At 46.7% G+C, this 20243-nt stretch overlaps 1 protein-coding gene across 3 annotated transcripts in view; it reads right to left on the bottom strand.

Moving 5' to 3' along the window:
* Positions 1 to 20243, bottom strand: part of LOC144495139 (organic cation/carnitine transporter 2-like) — a 152278-nt gene that overhangs the window by 14590 nt on the left and 117445 nt on the right. For 2 of the 3 annotated variants that reach the window (XM_078215095.1, XM_078215097.1), the window contains 2 exons: positions 17474 to 17609; positions 16291 to 16450 (listed from right to left, as the gene is read on the bottom strand). The exons of the other annotated variant lie outside the window; for it this stretch is intronic. In XM_078215095.1, coding sequence (XP_078071221.1) covers positions 16312 to 16450; positions 17474 to 17609 — 275 coding nt within the window. In that variant the 3' untranslated portion in view covers positions 16291 to 16311. The remainder of the gene's footprint in view (positions 1 to 16290; positions 16451 to 17473; positions 17610 to 20243) is intronic. 3 annotated transcript variants of the gene reach the window in all.

Consider the following 20243-nt stretch of genomic DNA (forward strand, 5'->3'; position numbering starts at 1 on the left):
GATTCATGAGAAGCTCACAAACAGAGGCAGAACAATGCTATAACGGGAACCATGTAATCGTCAGGGATCATCATTATGCTCAAAATGAGATCCCATTTCATCAAACAGGCTGGTGGACCACTGCAGTATGTACCGGCAGGGGTCTCCCTCATTGCAGTGGTGTGTTGTGTTCCCCACAACCTCTCTACAAGCTACAGAGGGAGGGGAAGGGGGAGATAAGAGCAGGGGATGACCTTGGAGAACGGCATCAATCCTCTAATGAGGATCCTGAAGAGGAATCTGAGGAAGAGCAAGAGGATCTGTACCAGGCAGCCAATGAACTTATGGGGAACCAGGGGTGTGGTGCCCGTGAGACCCAATATTGCAATGCTTCATATACAATGTAGAGTCCATGGAACATTATCTGAACTGCCTTGTCCCCCAAGAGGTGAACCCCTCAGAGCATTTCAGGTCATGTAGGCAGGAGCTCTATTAGAACTATCGCAGCTAATGGCACCTCAGAGACCATTGATGACACTCACATTATCACAAAGCCATCTGGGACGTTCGCTCTTTAGTCCAAATGTTAGACATTAGAAACTGCACAATAACTGGACATCCATCCCAGCTTATGCTGATACGATCAAAAAGGCAAGAACATCTCTTCCCACATCAGACTGAATAGAAAGTGTCACCCATATTGACCAAGGTGTGGTGAAAATATTTTCTTCAAACTCTTCCACGTGCCGACGTTGTGTAGACTCTCTGATCACTGCCAACAAAATTGGTTGGAGACAGGTTTCTGACCTTGATGCCCCTTTGCCCATGATGACCTTGGCAGACGGCCTCTGAGCGCTTGAGGCTGTGAGTGTCCCAGCATTGTGAGGTTCCCCCGCACAGTAACAGAAACTTCCTCTGCTGCCCTGGCACCTCAGGGTGCTGGTGTCAGGGGGGCGAAGGGGCAAAAACAACACCGACAGCATCAGGATTACCCTGACAGGAGAACCCAGATACTGACCATCCACCGTCACGAGGCAAACCTGCAGCCCCCTGGTTAGCTGAGAGGAATGAGGTCCTGGTATCTAGTCCAGGCAGCCCACTCCCCTCCAGTGTGTTGCAAGCTGCTTAAGCTCAGTGACAAGATGATGGTGTGTAGGTCAGCATGCATCACCAGCAGCCATTGACTGGTTTGCTGAATGTGGGTATCTATCAGAGTCACCACTCTCTCAGTTGAGGAGGCCACATGTGCACACATGAGCACACATGCCTGGATCCACTCCCCATTGCCAGTGCACCCATTCCCTTGGTACGTCTGCCTGACCTTCACACTACACATCTGGCATCTTCAGCCTTGCGGGTGGCTCCAGAGGGTCACCATCAGCTTGGGACTCAGCATCGACCAGCGGTCCCACACTCCGTCAAGTATTAAACTCCTGCTCAGTCACAGCCTCCAACATTTGACTGGATGATGCTCAACCCTTGTGTCTCACATTCTTCCCACATGCCCAATCCCACCGACGTGCAAGTATCTGAGCTGGTGCTGGGTGCAGATGAAGGATGGGAGTGTGTAACCTTCGAGGTTGCCACCATTTTCCTCTGAGATCAGTCAGATTTGGTGTTGCTGATGCCAATGATTGACCTGTTGGGGAAAACAAAAATGTTGTCAATAAAAAATGGCAAATGGAGTTTAACCCTGATAAATGTGAGGTGATTCATTTTGGTCGGACAAATTTAAATGTGGATTACAGGGTCAAAGGTAGGGTTCTGAAGACTGTGGAGGAACAGAGAGATCTTGGGGTCCATATCCACAGATCTCTAAAGGTTGCCACTCAAGTGGATAGAGCTGTGAAGAAGGCATATAGTGTGTTAGCTTTTATTAACAGGGGGTTGGAGTTTAAGAGCCGTGGGGTTATGCTGCAACTGTACAGGACCTTGGTGAGACCGCATTTGGAATATTGCGTGCAGTTCTGGTCACCTCACTATAAGAAGGATGTGGAAGCGCTGGAGAGAGTGCAGAGGAGATTTACCAGGATGCTGCCTGGTTTGGAGTGTCGGTCTTATGAGGAAAGGTTGAGGGAGCTGGCGCTGTTCTCTCTGGAGCGGAGGAGATTGAGGGGAGACTTAATAGAGGTTTATAAAATGATGAAGGGGATAGATCGAGTGAACGTTCAAAGACTATTTCCTCGGGTGGATGGAGCTATTACAAGGGGGCATAACTATAGGGTTCATGGTGGGAGATATAGGAAGGATATCAGAGGTAGGTTCTTCACGCAGAGAGTGGTTGGGGTGTGGAATGGACTGCCTGCAGTGATAGTGGAGTCAGACACTTTAGGAACATTTAAGCGGTTATTGGATAGGCACATGGAGCACACCAGGATGGTAGGGAGTGGCATAGCTTGATCTTGGTTTCAGATGAAGGTCGGCACAACATCGTGGGCCGAAGGGCCTGTTCTGTGCTGTACTGTTCTATGTTCTATGTTCTAAATCTCAGCTCATACGAACTACCAGCAGAGGTTGAAGCATCTCCATGGTAACCCTGTCATACAACACATTGCACTGACTGATGACCGCCCAGCCTTTGACTTCTTCTCACTCTGAACTCCCAATCTCATTGATCAAGCTTCATTCCAAAATCCCTTTATCTGCAGGACACTCAATCATTCTCTCACTACTATACCAACCACCTCCCTCCCCCAACCTGTGTTAGCTGGTTTAAGAACATAAGAACATAAGAACTAGGAGCAGGAATAGGCCAGCTGGCCCCTCGAGCCTGCTCTGCCATTCAATAAGATCATGGCTGATCTTTTCGTGGACTCAGCTCCACTTACCCACCCGCTCACCATAACCCTTAATTCCTTTACTGTTCAAAAATCTATCTATCCTTGCCTTAAAGACATTCAATGAGGTAGCCTCAACTGCTTCACTGGGCAGGGAATTCCACAGATTCATAACCCTTAGTGTGAAGAAGTTCCTCCTCAACTCAGTCCTAAATCTGCTTCCCCTTATTTTGAGGCCATGCCCCCTAGTTCTAGTTTCACCCACCAGTGGAAACAACTTCCCTGCTTCTATCTTATCTATTCCCTTCATAATCTTATATGTTTCTATAAGATCTCCCCTCATTCTTCTGAATGACAATGAGTATAGCCTCAGTCTACTCAGTCTCTCCTCATAAGCCAACCCTCTCAACTCCGGAATCAACCTAGTGAATCTCCTCTGCACCCCCTCCGGTGCCAGTATATTCTTTCTCAAGTAAGGAGACCAAATCTGTACACAGTACTCCAGGTGTGGCCTCACCAGCACCTTATACAGCTGCAACATAACCTCGCTGTTTTTAAACTCCATCTCTCTAGCAATAAAGGACAAAATTCCATTTGCCGCCTGCTGCACCTGCAAAGCAACTCCTTGAGATTCCTGCACAAGGACACCCAGGTCACTCTGCACAGCAGCATGCTGCAATTTTTTACCATTTAAATAATAGTTTACACTGTAACTTCATTGCAGTGTTAATATCAATCGACTTGTGACACTAATAAATAAACTTTAAAACTCAATTCTGTCCTTGGGTGACTGTCTGTGTGGAGTTTGAACATTCTCCCCTTGTCTGTATGTGATTGCTCCAAGTGCTCTGGTTTCCTCCACACTCCAAAGATGAATTGGTCATCTAAATTGCCCGTTAGTGTCCCAGGATGTGTAAGTTAGGGCGATTAGTGGGGTAAATAAGTGGGGTTACGGGATAGGGCCTGAATAGAATGCTTTGTTGGAGAGTTGGTGCAGACTCAATGGGCTGAATGGCCTCCTTCTGCAGTGTAGGGATTCTATGATACTAACCCCCTCATCCATTCTTTGAATTCCAGCCTCTCGACAATCAACAGATCTGCACCCCGAGTTACAGCTCCAGTACGTCTGCCTCCATTGCTGTGAGCAATGCTGAACTGGCCACAGTGTCTACCTCTCTCTGGCTTTATAGATCATTTACTCCTGGGAAGGAAATGGAAAAAATGAGGATTATCCTTGAAGGTAGCATCATGTCCTTCTGATGGACACCAAAATTGAGCTGCCTTAGTCCACACACCACCCCCAGTTACCTGAATCCATCTTGCTAGGGCAGAGGTTTCTCGGTTATACAGTTTGACTAGTGGAGATTGATTCACTGTGTCCTTCACCCACATAGCCTCCCAAATATGTGCACCTGCAATGTGGAAAAGGTTAATCACTCACCCTCACAGAACATAGAAAGTCACTTCGCCTCTTGTGGCATTGCAGCCAAGCCTACAGTTGCTGAACATCTCTGCCACCTCCATCCAGGCTTGCTTGGTTGTTGAGGAGGTCTCCTTTATCCATTATAAATCAAAGGGCACATATCAGGACTGCCGGCCAGTTGGACAAGGAGAAGCATCAATCTCAACAAATTGTGTTGTCATGTTGCAGCGGGGTCATGACCCAGGGGAAGAGTCTAGTCTTAGATTTTTGGGCTGACGGCATTGAAAGGATAAGTCCCCTGGGCAGAGATTTGCAATCCTCTGGCCATCATTACATTTTGAACTGTAGTCCATATCCTGAGGAGGTGATTGAAATGTATGTCAGAGTCACTGATCTTTGGTGATTTCTTTCACTGTCAGCATTTAACTGCGTAGTGAAAAAGTACCAATCCTCCAGGGTAACCCCCAACAGATTTGCTTGTAGCCTGTCTCACCGCGGAGGCAGCCAGGAACAATGGAGGTGACAAGAAGCTGAATGACGCCACAGTTCAATGATGAATCCCTGCATCCTCTCCTCCAGGCTGTCACTGATCGGTGTGATGTTCCCGCAGTCCTGATATGTGGCATTTGAAGAGCTTCCCAGATGGCAAGCCAAAGGTGATCATTTTCAAAATAGTAGTGAAGTATGTGCCCTTTGATTTATAATGATTACCCCCTTACTTAAGTATTAAAAGGAGGCTCTGATAAAAACGGTGAGAAAGTAATCCACATGCCCACTAACCTTGGATGGAAAATTATTTTCAGTGCATCACGATGGAGACCAACTCGTGCATCCAGAGAGTATCGGCCTAAACTGTTCAATCTCTCTTCATACGACAAATCCCTCATCTCTGGAATTAATCTAGCGAACATTTCCTTGTGTGTCTTGGTATCAAATGGTGTTTGACAAAGCTCCAGTGAAGGACCTTGTGGTGTTTCAGTTTGCGAAAGGTGCTACATAAATGCAATTTATTGTTAAATTGGGTGGCATGTTGGCACAGTTAGCACTGCTGCTTCACAGCACCAGAGACGTGGGTCCGATTCCTGGCTTGGGTCACTGTCTGTACAGGGTCTGCACATTCTCCTCGTGTCCACGTGGGTTTCCTCTGCATGGGTGCTCCGGTTTCCTCCCACTGTCCGAAAGACGTGCTGGTTAGGTGCATTGGCCATGCTAAATTCTCCCTCAGTGGACCCGAACAGGCGCCAGAGTGTGGCGACTAAGGGGATTTTCACAGTAACTTCATTGCAGTGTTAATGGGAACCTACTTGTGACATTTAATCAACTTATATTGGTGTTGTGGAAACCATCCCAGCGCCTGGAATTCTTTCACACAAATCTTCCCCTCGTACCTGATTATTATTTCTCTGAAATCTGCCTGGTCTTCCTCAGGCCTGATTCCTGGACAGAATTCTTCTGTGTATTGGTGCCATGTTTCTCTGTGCACTCCTTTAATAATTGTAGTGACAGTGAATAAATCTGCTAAAAATAACACGGAAAAATTTCCACATGTGTGCTGCTCTCTACATGGGCCGAAGAGAATTGTGAGGATATATCCCAGGAACTGGCACCGCATTTTTCTGGAAACATTCTCTGATCTTTTATCTAAACCTTTGTGGAAATGTTCCAGTGCTTGGCACATTTCCTGTTCAGCAAATTAAACCGGTCACTTTGAAGACTTGCCAACTCCTATCCGAAACCGTGGTCTTATGTTTGTGTGATTACAGTGATCAAATTAACCTTCTCCAACTGGTACTGATAGTGCAAAGTGCAAAGGGCAGGCGTGTGCAGTTTCAGCTATAGGCTGTGCAGATGTTGCTGGCAATGGGAGATGCAGCTGTTACAGATGACAGATGTTCCTGAAGACTTCTGGCAAGTGATTAAGTGAGATGGATCTGCGGTATGAAAAAAAGAAAGAAATTAAGTGCGTATCATTTATCTTCACAATCTTTACATGTGCAGCACCATAATTACATGTTCCTGTGTAATAAATAATAGTTTGCATTGAGTTAAATATATTTTATCTACACTGGATTCACTGCATTTGAGAAAGTGATGTATGTAGTCAGGTGTTGTGTAATATAAAAAAATGATGCATTTATATATCACCATGCAGCAGACATTAAGGCAACATTCCTGTAATAAAATAACCAACCTTTGCAGCTTTCATCAGAGAAGACTTGTGGAACTTTCCCCTTCTGCCATTGTTAGCATCTTTGCTTCTTCAACATTTCCATGAAACTTATTTTGAGCATTTTATGATCATGGTTTTGGTGGACATAGTGAGTATTTCTGTCCATAGATGATGGGCGGGGATTCTCCAATCTCGTCCGTGTCTGCCCCGCGGCCAAGTGAGAATGGAGAATTTGGCATTCTGGCCAAAACTCCATTCAGTGCAGAGACACCGGAGAATCCCACCCGCGGGCGAGGTCGGAGGTTTTCAGCGCATATTCTGCCATGGCTCTAGCTGGCAACTGGCACGCCCCCAAATCCTCCGACCACTGAATCGCAGGGTTCCAGGTTCAAGTCCCACACCAGTGCAGGAGTACAAAAGACAAGGCTGTCACTCCAGTGCAGCGCTGAGGGAGTGCAGCGCTGAGGGAGTGCAGCACTGCAGAAGGCACCATCTTTCAAATGAGATGTTAAAGCTTAAGGCCTGCTCAGGTGGATGTTAAACAAGCATTTTCCTTTGAAGAAATGTTGGGGAGTCATTCCTGATGTCTTGTCAATATTTATCCCTCACTCGACATCACAAAAGTCTATCTGCTGATTGATGTGGAGATGCCGGCGTTGGACTGGGGTAAGCACAGTAAGAAGTCTCACAACACCAGGTTAAAGTCCAACAGGTTTATTTGGTGGCATGAGCTTTCAGAGTGCTGCCCCTTCATCAGGTGAGTTATACTAGTTACATTAGTTATACTAATAACTGCTCCATTCAACTGATGAAGAGGCAGTGCTCCGAAAGCTCGTGCTATCAAATAAACCTGTTGGACTTTAACCTGGTGTTGTGAGACTTCTTACTGTATCTGTTGATTATTACATTGCTGTTGGTGGGAGTTTGGTATTTTCACATTGGCTGCCATGTTTCTTAAATTACAACAGTAATACAACAATTCAAAATAATCCATGAGATGTAAAGCATTTGGTCATGATAAGCTGTATATAAATGGAAGTCTTTCTATATAGTTTATCATTTTCTCTGTGTGAGACTTCTTAGTTTAAAATAGGCACTTTAGGTAAGAAAGCATCCTCAAAATGGTTTCTGCCACTATGCGCTGGCAGAACGGTATTCTTTTCTTCTAATTCTGCATGAAGTACATAAAGGAGTTAATCACAAACAGCAAGGCATCAGACAAAAAAAGTCATCTAGTACTAGAAATAATGGATGTACATTATCGAGTTATTCATCGACAGCGTAATCGAGTAAGGATAACCCTAACCATAGATAACAATGTTGTCAGATACCTCAAGGAGCCATCAACACGTTTTTATGTTACGAAGCTTGCTGCATTTTTTCATGGAAAATACCATTTTAATAGAGACTGATTTTTCAAGGGCACCATTTTATTCCAGATTAACTCAGGAACAGAGGATTTAGGAGCAGGAATAAGCCATTCAGCCTTTCGCGCCTTCTCTGCCATTCAATAACATCATTAAAAATAATTAAAATAAAAAAACAAAATAAATTGAACATAAAAACTTAAAATAATACATATTCTGGTCATCGGAATAAGACATTTACCATATGACTTATCGCAGTGTGCTCATTGCCAGAATTTTGTTACATGTTTCCTTCTACCTGAAACTACCATATTTCTGGGTATAGGTCATGACCCCAATGATATGTTGCCACTGGAACTGTGGCCTTCATAGCTCCTGAGATGGCTCTGCCTTGGGTTCCTGGACCTTCTACTCTATGTGTTTGTTGTTTGTTGCCCCACCCCTCCAAATCTTCCGACCACAAACACTAAGGCCACGTACTGCCTGTCGACTTAGATCTTTGCCAAATGGTGACTTCTCAAAGTGTGGCAGCAGTTGTGGTGACATCGCTGCCTCCTTTGCGTTTGACTGCAATGCCTCTTCTACCTTCCCAGTGGGAATTCACGGGGTGAATTTTGCTTTGCAACCTCTGGATAGCTTCATTTTTGCTGAATGGAAAATCTATTCTGCCACTGAAAAATGTTACATTGTCACAATGGATAGCTTGATAAAAGATACCAGGCTAGGAGAAAAGTCTAAATCTTCCATCAGACAACTTGGAGAATGTTATCCTTCATGTGACAACAATATATCTTTGGCCTTTTCTTCAGAAAGGAATGAGCTGGGTGCCCGTAATATTTACTTCGAGTTGACCTCAGACAATGGCAGCTTTCATAGGCCTGATTTTAACTTTTGCAGAGGTGGAAAATGGGCATTGTTAGACTGACCACCAACAAGGAATCCTTTCCTTTCCATCTTGTCTTTAAGCCAGAAAGTTGTGAGTTCAAGCCTTACTCCAGAATCTTCAGCACATAATCTACGTGGATAATCCAGTGTAGTAACATAGAAAAATAGAAACTAGAAGCAGGAGTAGGCCATTCAGCATTTCGAGCCTGCTCCACCATTCATTTTGATCATGGCTGATCATCGAATACAATATCCTGATCCCCCCATATCCCTTGATTCCCTTGAGCCCCCAGAGCTATATCCAATTTCTTCTTGAAATCAGACAACGTTTTGGCCTCAACTACATTCTGTGGTAGTGAATTCCACAAATTCACCACTCTCTGGGTGAAGAAATTTCTCCTCACCTCAGTTCTAAAAGTCAAACTACGACTCCTAGTTCTGGACTCCCCCAACATTGGGAACATTCTTTCTGAGTCTAACCCTGTTAGATGTCAGATGTGTCACATTTCCACCTTGTCTGCTCGACTCAAGTGGAAGTAAATAAACCCGTGGTGTTTTCAAAGAAGAGCAGGGGACCTGCCTGATGCGCTATCAATTAGGCAAAAGACTACTTGTGTGCCAATACAACAGTAGGCTTTTATTCATTACAGAACTAGGAGCATATCCCAACAGATAACCGACCCGAACTGAACAAGGGGGAGGAAACAGCCACCTTTATACTAGGTGACAAGGGGAGGAGCCGGCAGGGGGTGTGTCCAGGCATGACAAACACACAACGGTGGTCCAGGCAGGACAAAGGCGCAACTGTAGTCCACCACACTGCCCCAATGCGGTAGTCAATATTTATCCCACAACCAATGGGCCTGGAAGAGATGAAATCATCGTTTAAGCAATGGGAGAACTTTGGGGGAAATTTCTGTGTTCAAGTTTGTTGCAGGGTTTTACTCTTTCACGATTGCGACTATAATTCAAAAGTCCTTTGTTGGCCATGAAACACTCTGGGCCGTCCTGAAGCTCTGAGCGTCCTTTCTTTTAGAGTGGATGCTTGCAATAATCTCCTTATGGCAAGCAGAAGTGGTGCAAAAAGACAGCTAAGTGTCCAGAACACTTGGAGAAAGATTTTGACGTTGTGCCAATTCATTACTATCAGTTTCATACTCTTGCACGAATGACTCAGGTCCGACAGTGAAACGGGCAGCTGTGCATGAAGGGTGTGTGGGCTCGTAGGAAAAAGATTGGCAGAACTGCGTTACTCACCTACATCCCCTCGCCAGCCCATTGAGAACAAAGAACAAAGAAAATCACAGCACAGGAACAGGCCCTTCAGCCCCCCAAGCCTGCACCGACCATGCTGCCCGACTGAACTAAAACCTCCTACCCTTCTGGGAACAATGTCCCTCTATTCCCATCCTATTCATGTATTTGTCCAGATGCCCCTCAAAACTCACTATCGTGTCCGCTTCCACTACCTCCCCTGGCAGCGAGTTCCAGGCACCCACCATCCTCTGTGTAAAAAACGTGCCTCGTACATCTCCTTTAAAAACATTCAAAACTATCCCACAGACACCGTGTAATTCCCGCTCGCAGCAGGTCCCAATTCAGCAGCCGTTTGAAGATCTGATTCTATGACTTGAGGAAATTGTGGATGGAGGTTTATCACTCGAAGAAGGAAGTTCAAAGGAATATATTTACCCAGAAATGTTATTGGAAGATGAGCTGTGCAGCAAGGGATAATGGAGGAAGGGATTTATAATATAAATTAACATAAATGAACAAGTTGTGCTTGAACACAGTGGCACTGCTGCCTCACAGTGCCAGGGACCCAGGTTCAATTCCGGCCACGAGTGATTGTCTGTGTGGAGTCTGCACGTTTTCCCCGTGTCTGCATGGGTTTCCTCCGAGTGCTGCAGTTTCCTCCAAAGATGTACAGGTAGGTTGATTGACCCAAGTAAAATTGCCCCATAGTATCAGGGGGACTAGCAGGGTAAATATGTAGGGTTATGAGGGTAGACCCTGATAACCCTACGTATGTCGATGCAGGCTCGATGGGCCGAATGGCCTCCTTCTGCACTGTAGAGGTGATGCACTATCAATCAAGCAAAGACTAGTTTGTATGCAAGAACAAATAGGCTTTTATTCACAAAAGACTTGGAGCACACCCATGCTGATGAACTGGTCCAGTGACTGAGGCAGGGGGGTGCGGAGCAGTCACCTTTATACCTGGACCGGGGGGGAGGAGTCTCAGGCAGGGCCGGCAGGGGCATGTCCAGGCATGTCACACATACACACAGGCAATAAGCTTAACAGTGGTTTACCACATTCACCCCCTGCTTTTAAAAAAGAGTCCGGCGGGGGTGAGGTGGGTGGAACGATATTTACAGAATTACAAATTTACAAATTCAGTCTCTCTGGGGGCTTGATCTGCCGCTGCGACCGCCGTAGTGCCGGTTGTGGTGTCGGTTCCGATGGCCGCGGTGTTGGTTCAGGCACCAGGCCATAGTCGCTCGAGCCGTCTGTAGTCCCTTCCGATTGTCGGGTGCGTGGTGGCGGCTCCTGGGGCTCAGGTGTGCTGTATACGGGGGTTGGGGGTGTGGGGTTGTGGGTCGTCGTGGTCCCTGGGGCACCTTCGGGTGCCAGGTCTCGAATGGAGACCGTGTCCTCCCGCCCGTCGGGATACGCCACATAGGCATATTGGGGGTTGGCGTGGAGGAGCTGGACTCTTTCGACCAGGGGGTCCAACTTATGGGTCCTCACGTGCTTCCGGAGCAGGACAGGGCCTGGGGACGTCAGCCACGACGGTAGTATTCATTGGAATTTAGAAGGCTGAGGGCGGATCTTATAGAGACCTATAAGATAATGAAGGGGCTGGATAGGGTAGAGATGGAGAGATTCTTTCCACTTAGAAAGGAAACTAGAACTAGAGGGCACAGCCTCAAAATAAAGGGGGGTCAGTTTAGGACAGAGTTGAGGAGGAACATCTTCTCTCAGAGGGTGGTGAATCTCTGGAATTCTCTGCCCACTGAAGTGGTGGAGACTTCCTCGTTGAATATGTTTAAATCACGGATAGATGGATTCCTGATCGGTAAGGGAATTAGGCGTTATAGGGATCAGGCGGGTAAGTGGATCTGATCCACTTCAAATCAGCCATGATCTTATTGAATGGCAGGGCAAGCTCGAGGGGCTAGATGGCCTACTCCTGCTCCTATTTCTTATGTTCTTAGTGAGGTCCCCGAGGAGGACTTCCTGGGGAAAACAAACATTCTTTCGTGAGGGGTAGCATTGGTAGCTGTGCAAAGGAGTGATCTAATCGAGTGTAGTGCATCAGGGAGGACCTCTTGCCAGTGGGTGACTGGAAGACCTTTAGACCTCAGAGCTAGTAAAACGGCCTTCCAGACTGTTGTGTTCTCCCTCTCTACCTGTCCGTTCCCCCTGGGGTTGTAGCTGGTGGTCCTACTCGAGGCTATGCCTTTGGAGAGCAGGTACTGTCGCAGCTCATCACTCATAAAGGAGGTTCCCCGGTCGCTATGGATATAGCTAGGGAAACTGAACAGGGTGAAGAGGCTGTGCAGGGCCCTGACGACCGTGGCCGAGGTCATATCCGGGCAGGGAATAGCTAAGGGGAAACGTGAATATTCGTCAATGATGTTGAGGAAGTATATGTTGCGGTCAGAAGAGGGGAGAGGGCCTTTGAAGTCGACGCTTAGGTGTTCGAAAGGCCGGGTGGCCTTTATGAGGTGTGCTCTGTCTGGCCGATAGAAGTGCGGCTTGCACTCTGCGCAGACCTGGCAGTGTCTGGTTATAGACCTGACTTCCTCAATGGAGTAGAGCAGGTTACGGGCTTTAATGAAGTGAAAAAACCTGGTGACCCCCGGGTGGCAGAGGTCGTTGTGGAGAGTCTGCAATTGGTCTATTTGTGCGCTGGCACATATTCCCCGGGACAAGGCGTTTGGGGGCTCATTGAGCTTCCCGGGCCGGTATAAGATGTCATAATTGTAGGTGGAAAGCTCGATTCTCCACCTCAATATTTTATCATTTTTGATCTTGCCTCGCTGTGTGTTGTTAAACATGAATGCAACTGACCGTTGGTCCGTGAGTAGGGTGAATAGTTTACCAGCTAAGTAGTGGCGCCAGTGCCGTACAGCTTCCACTACGGCTTGGGCCTCCTTCTCGACAGAGGAGTGTCGAATTTCAGGGCCTTGGAGGGTTCATGAGAAGAAGGCCATGGGTCTGCCCGCCTGGTTAAGGGTGGCGGCTAGGGCGAAGTCAGACGCATCGCTCTCCACCTGGAACGGGATGGATTCGTCTACAGCGTGCATCGTGGCCTTCGCGATGTCTGCTTTGATGCGGTCGAAGGCCAGGCAGGCCTCTGCCGTCAGGGGAAAAGAGGTGGATTTGATGAGCGGACGGGCTTTATCCGCATAATTGGGGACCCAGTGGGCGTAGTACGAGAAGAAGCCCAGGCATCTCCTCAGTGCTTTGAGGCTGGTGGGGAGGGGAAGTTCCAGGAGGGGATGCATGCGGTCAGGATCGGGACCGATGACCCCGTTTTCCACAACACAACCAAGGATGGCGAGGCGGCGTGTGCGGAATACGCACTTCCCCTTATTATAGGTCAGATTTAGGAGTGTGGCGGTGTGGAGGAATTTGTGGAGGTTGGCGTCATGGTCCTGCTGATCATGGCCGCAGATGGTGACGTTATCCAGGTACGGGAAGGTGGCCCGCAGCCTGTTCTGGTCTACCATTCAGTCCATCTCACGCTGGAAAACCGAGACCCCATTGGTGACGCCGAAGGGGACCCTAAAGAAGTGATAGAGGCGGCCATCCGCCTCGAAGGTAGTATATTGGCGGTCTTCCGGGCGGATAGGGAGCTGGTGGTATGCAGATTTTAAGTCGATGGTGGAGAACACCCGATATTGCGCAATCTGATTAACCATGTCAGATATGAGGGGAAGGGGGTACGCGTCCAGCTGCGTGTCGCGGTTAATGGTCTGACTGTAGTCAATGACCATGCGATGTTTCTCGCCAGTCTTAACAACTACTACTTGGGCTCTCCAGGGGCTGGTACTGGCCTCGATGATCCCCTCCCCTAGGAGCCGTTGTACTTCGGACCTGATAAAAGCCCTATCTCCAGCACTGTACCATCTGCTCTTGGTGGCGATGGGCTTGCAGTCGGGGGTGAGATTTTCAAATAGTGAGGGAGGGGCGGCTTTAAGGGTCGAGAGGCTGCAGGTGGTGCGCGGTGGGCGATCTAAGAACTGGTGATTGCAAACAGAGAGCGGGGGAAAAGGCCCATTATACTCCGTGGTGACACTCTTAAGGTGACACAGGAAATCTAGCCCCAGGAGTACGGCAGCGCAGAGTTGTGGCAGCACGAGGAGCCTGAAGTTTTTGTACACTGTGCCCCGTACAGTCAGGGCCGCCACGCAGTACCCGAGGACCTCCACCGAGTAGGACTTTGAAGCCATGGAGATCATTTGCTTCACTGGCAGTACTGAAAGGGCGTAGCGACTCACTGTGTTAGGGTGAATAAAGCTCTCCGTACTCCCACAGTCAAATAAACAGTTTGTAGTGCGACCGTTTACCTCGATGTCCATCATGGACCTGGCGAGTTGGTGAGGCCTGGATTGGTCCAGCGTAACCGAAGCCACCGTTGGATTTTGCGACGCGGCTGACGGCATCCAAGATGGCAGCCCGCACGGCTCACACGCGGCTGAAGGCGTCCAAGATGGGGGCCCGCACGGCTCACACGTGGCTATCGGCGTCCAAGATGGCGGCCCCGCGGGTCGCATGCGGCGCTACTGGGCTTGGAGGTAGATTTCGCCCTGCATACCTTTGCGTAATGGCCCTCCTTTCCACACCCAGAGCAGATCGCATCCTTCGCCGGGCAGCGTTGTCGGGGGTGCTTCCCCAGGACGCAGAAGTAGCACTTTGGGCCTCCAGAGACTGCCGAAGCGGTTGGGTCATTGGTGGGGCGTGGTGTGGCGTAGGCCTGCGGCCCTCCCGAGTACAGGGATGGCGGCGACTGCGGCATCCACGATGCGCCCCCGTGGTCGGGGATGTAGGCCTCGAGATTACAGAAGGCCACCTCTAGCGAGTCGGCAAGCGCTACAGTCTTTTGTAGATCCAGCCCACCCTGTTCCAGCAGTCGTTGTCGGATATAGTTTGACCTGATACCCGTGACATAGGCATCTCTGATTAAGTCCTCAGTGTTTTGGGCAGCTGTTACGGCCTTGCAGTTGCAGGCCCTGCCAAGTGCTCGCAACACACGCAGGAATTGATCACCCGATTCTCCTGGCTGTTGTCTGCGAGTAGCCAGAAGGTGTCTGGCGTAGATTACATTAGTCTGTTTGTTGTACTGGCCTTCTAAAAGTTTGATTGCATCCTCGTAAGTTTCAGCGTCTCTAATCATCGAGAATACTTGATCGCTTACCCAGGCGTGGAGCACATGTAGCTTATCGGTTTCGGTCCGGACGACAGAGGCGGAGGCGGTGAGGAAAGTTTCGAAACATCGCAGCCAGTGATCGAAGCTGTTAGAGGCTCCTACGGCTTGAGGATTCAATTCTAATCTATCGGGTTTTAGTATCTGCTCCATCCCAAAACTTTTTGTGAATAAAATTGATGCACTATCAATCAAGCAAAGACTAGTTTGTATGCAAGAACAAATAGGCTTTTATTCACAAAAGACTTGGAGCATACCCATGCTGATGAACTGGTCCAGTGACTGAGGCAGGGAGGTGGGGAGCTGCTACCTTTATACCTGGACCAGGGGGGGAGGAGTCTCAGGCAGGGCCGGCAGGGGCATGTCCAGGCATGTCACACACACACACAGGCAATAAGCTTAACAGTGGTTTACCACAAGAGGTTCTATGATTCTGAGTCCAAAGATGTGTGGGTTAGGTTGATTGGCCATGTTAAATTCCCCCATTAGTATCAGGGGGACTACTAGGGTATAATACATGGGGTTAAGGGGATAGGGCCTGGATGGGATTGTGGTCGGTGCAGACATGATGGGCCGAATGGCCTCCTTCTGCACTATAAGGATTCTATGATAAAGGATGTTGAGGAAAGAAGGGACATGAGATTAAAATAGATAATATCAGTTGATGAGCTAGCATCAGCACTATTGGGGTAAATGATCTCTTTCCATGCAATAATCCTCTGGCTATGTGCTGAACCAAAATTAACTTGGGAAATGCACCTTGGTATACTTGCCAGCATCTCCTTGTGGTCACCACAGCAACAGTATTGAAAGCGAACTGAGAATATGGGAGCAGAAAAATTAATTGCAATGGAGAAGAATTAGCGTGATCAGATTGACGAGGGCAACAAGCCATGCTTTTCCTAACTGGCACTTCAGGTTTGAACACAGAGGAATGAAAATTTCCATGGACGAAGCGTACCTGGAATGGCTTTGGGAGAATGCCAAGCCAGTTTCGATGGCACAGCGCAAAGTTTCCTACAAATCCACAATCTCTCTCAAACAGGCAAAGGAAATGCGCTCAGTTAGAAATGTCCTTCTAATATTGGAATGAGCGTACATCACTGGGCCATCCACTCCATTCTGTGCCTGGACCTGCGATAGCTATCTTTACACCAACAACGAATACCGATGGGAAAACATTCTGGTTCGCCGCAATGCTGTTCAACTCAAGCAATGCAAAAATAGGACTGAGAAAAATGTGTACTTACTTGCACATGATGGGGAGCAGTTTATGTCATCCCGTAACTTGGTCCAGTTGTGGAGCGAGGCAGGAAAAAAACATTGCTGCTCTGTGCTTGCGTCTCCTGGGGACTGGGTGTCTTGGAGGGATTAGGTTCAGAATGTTGTTGAGCAACAGGATAGCAGAGACTTAAGGTAGAAAGTAGGTTATCAGAAGAAAGGTTGCAGCTCAAATACATTAAATTACTCCTTCGCTCATAGTCGAACGCATACTTATAACTAGTGTTAAGACTTGAGTATATATTTTCCTGTTCTTGGCTGCAGTTATCACCCTCTATTAAGCAATGGCACTCGGGTTGTTTGGTGACAAACAGATTACTTTCCCATGCTGCCCTTGCTACTAGGCTGCGTTCAGGCTATGCTGTATTTGTCAGCAGCCAGTGCATGCCCGTGGAGGCAAACCCACCCAGTTACGTTCAATAAATCATCCTTTGGTAGTACAGAATTTGAGTATTGCTGAAAAAAGACATATTGTCAACGTTTTTCATCTTGCACTCATCAGGACAGGAATGCCAGTCAAAAAGCTTTGAAAAAATGACATATTTTAACAACACTATGTTCAATAGGATGATTTGTAACCTGGATTATTATCAATGGCATCAATTAATATCTAATTACAAGTAACCATGATTAGGCTTGTTTAGAAAGTTATCAGTGCGGTACGGAGGCACAATGGGCAGCACGGTGGCACAGTGATTAGCGCTGCTGCCTCACAACGCCAGGGACCCGGGTTCGATTCCGGCCTTGCGTTATTGTCTGTGTGGAGTTTGCACATTCTACCTGTGTGGGTTTCTTCCGGGTGCTCCAGTTTCCTCGCACACTGAGTCCAAAGATGTATGGGTTAGGTGGATTGGCCATGCTAAATTGCCCTTTAGTGCACCAAGATGTGTAGCTTAAGGGGATTGGCCATGCTAAGTTCGTACAATAGAATCAACAGTGCAGGAGGAGGCCATCCAGCTCATCGAGCCTGCACCGACAACAATCCCACCCAGGCCCTATTACCCTGCTAATCCCCTGGCTATAAGGGGTTTATTCTATGGTCAAACAATGAAGTAGTCAGTTTGCATCCACTGTTTCTCTTGGCTAATGAGATGGATTTCCGTACATGCCGATCACATTAAATCACATCACTGTTTCTTACAAATGTCTTACCATCTGATTGGCTGTACCTGCTGCACACTTTCAGGAAGGGGTTGGTCACGTGTCTCAGGTAGGAGTAAACAGAAAATGCCAGCCAATAAAATGACACTGCCCATTAGCAGGAAAGGCAACATTCTGTTATATGTTCCTAAAAGACAGAAGAGGGCACCTTTACAAATAACTGGAAGCTGCCAGAAATTGCATCCTCAATCGCAGTGCAGCAAATTAGATCTGAAATGGGGCTTAACATGAATTTTGCTCTCAAAGGATGTACTGCTGAGGCCTGTCACAACTCGCCTCAGCAACACCAACAACTCAGAGCGGCCATAGAGAGCCCAACTGGCATCTTAGCTGTAATTCTCCGAAGTCGCTTGGCCCGCCACCACTGCCAGCGAGAACGGAGAATTTGGCGTTCGGACAAAACTGTAATCACTGCAGTGGGAACGGAAAATTCCAGCCGCGGCCAAGGTCGGAGAATTCCAGCCATATATTGGATATTTGGGTGAATCGCACCAATTGTGATAAATAGCTCACTCTCTTTCCCTCTCTCACACATGACCGGCTGTTGTCAGTGATATATCATCATCTACGTCATACATTAGCATCGCCCATCTGTTAACCCTTTCTACTACACTATCTTTGTGAGGTCAAGCATGCAGTAATGATATTGTGCATCTTTTAAGGAAAATTGTTAAAGATACATTCCAGCTTTGAGAAAAAAACCATGAAGTTACGTTTTAAAAGTCGCTTCAAGATAGAAATCACAGCAGACAGGGGTCTACTGAGATGATTGCTCAAATATTGTTGAACTATGTTACCTCAGAATCAGTCACCAAGAGAGACATTAATGATGCAAGGATGCCTTGGAAAACACAACTGGATTTTTGAAAATTTACGTGTGAAAACTCATGACGCCTTTGATACAGAAAGGACTTCTTCAATAAAACTACAATTTAATTAATTTCTTTGCTTTGTGGAGCAATGACTCTTCTAATTTAATGTATCAGCCATTTTTGTGTTTCTGAGCTGTATAAAGGAGGTTGTAAGAAGCCATTTTGTGTGGCATTGTGAGATTGACACATGGCTCTCAGTTGAACCAGCCACGTGAGAGTGCTGGGGTTCCCTGTCACTGGGAGTAAGGCATCCAGAAAAACATCCCAGGTCTGCTGAGAAGGCCAATCTTCAATCTTAACACTTCCTCTCTCTTTATCATTACTTTATCCAATATTTCACACTGCTCATCTTGGATTACTATATCCACATCATCCCTTTCCTTTGTGAATACGAAGACAAAACTTAATTTAAAACTCTTCCCAAATCCTATGCATATTCACACAAGCTCATTTCCTCATCTCTGATAAGTCCCATTTTGCCCTCAACTATCCTTTTGCTCTTTATATACTCGTAAAACATCTTGGGTTTTTCTTAATCTTGCTTGCTAATATTTTTTTCATGCCCTCTCTTAGATTTCCTTATTTCTTTATTTACTTGATTCCTGTACTTTCTATCCTCATCTAGGCTATCTGCAGTGTTGAGCTGACTGTCATCAGCTTTCTTTTTTTGTTTAACCTTCACCTGTATTTTTCTAGAGGGAACTTTCCTGATTGTACCCTAAGAATCTCACTTATTAGCGCTTTCCATTGGTTTACCACTGATTTATCCTTTAGTAGTCTTGTCCAGTCCACCTTTATTTTTATTCCTTTATGAGACATGGGCGTCACTGGCTGGCCAGCATTTATTGCCCATCCCTAGTCGCCTTTTGGGGGGCAGTTGAGAGTCAACCACATTGCTGTGGCTCTGGAATCACATGTAAGCCAGACCAGATAAGGACGGCAGATTTACTTCTCTAAAGGACATTCGTGAACCAGATGGGTTTTTCCGACAATCGGCAATGGTTTCATGGTCGTCAGTAGATACATTATTCCAGACTTTTTTTATTGTATTCAAATTCCACCACCTGCCGTGTCGGGATTCGAACCCAGGTTCCCAGAACATTCGCTGAGTTTCTGGATTAATATTCTGGTGATAATACAACTAGGCCATTGCTTCCCCATAAGCCAAATCACTTCTTAATTTTGTAAAATTTGCCTCCCCCAGTTTAAAACTTTTATTCCTGATTTATCTCTGTCCTTTTCCATAATAATACTAAATCTAACCAAATTGTGATTTCTATCCCCAATATGGTCACCCAATGTCATTTCACCCACTTGCTCATCTTCATTTCCCAAGACTAAATCCAGAATTGTATCTCTTCTTGTTGGGTTTGTCATGCATTGTGTAAGAAAATTTTCCTGGACACACTACATGAATGTTTCACCCTCAATGCCCTTTATATTGTTTGAAACCCAGTTGATATGGGGATAGTGTTAGGGACAGATCAGGACCCCTAAGGTATATTATGAAGTTAGACTAGACCCCATTTTCTTTGGCATTAGTGTGAGGATAAGGTGTTTCACTCCAAGTGTGATTCTATTGACACACTCGGAAGTTTTCATCAAAACCAACTTTATTTTAACACTGCAGTTTAACTGTGACAAATGAATTAGCTTAAACTTTATCACTTGAGATACATAAACATGACAAGATACAATTCTTAACTGCTTAACTATCTCCATTAGTTTCCGTTCAAGCAATATTCTTATCGATGTAAAGTCCTCTTAAAAATCAGTTAGCAAACAACACAGGCTTATGTGTTGCTACTTGTCAACACTCCTCGAGCCTTTAAACATTTCTGGAGAGAGAGATAAAGAGACACTTGTTTTCTGACACTCAAACAGCAGCC

This window comes from Mustelus asterias, chromosome 6, assembly GCF_964213995.1.
Source record: "Mustelus asterias chromosome 6, sMusAst1.hap1.1, whole genome shotgun sequence".
NCBI classification, from domain to species: domain Eukaryota; kingdom Metazoa; phylum Chordata; class Chondrichthyes; order Carcharhiniformes; family Triakidae; genus Mustelus; species Mustelus asterias.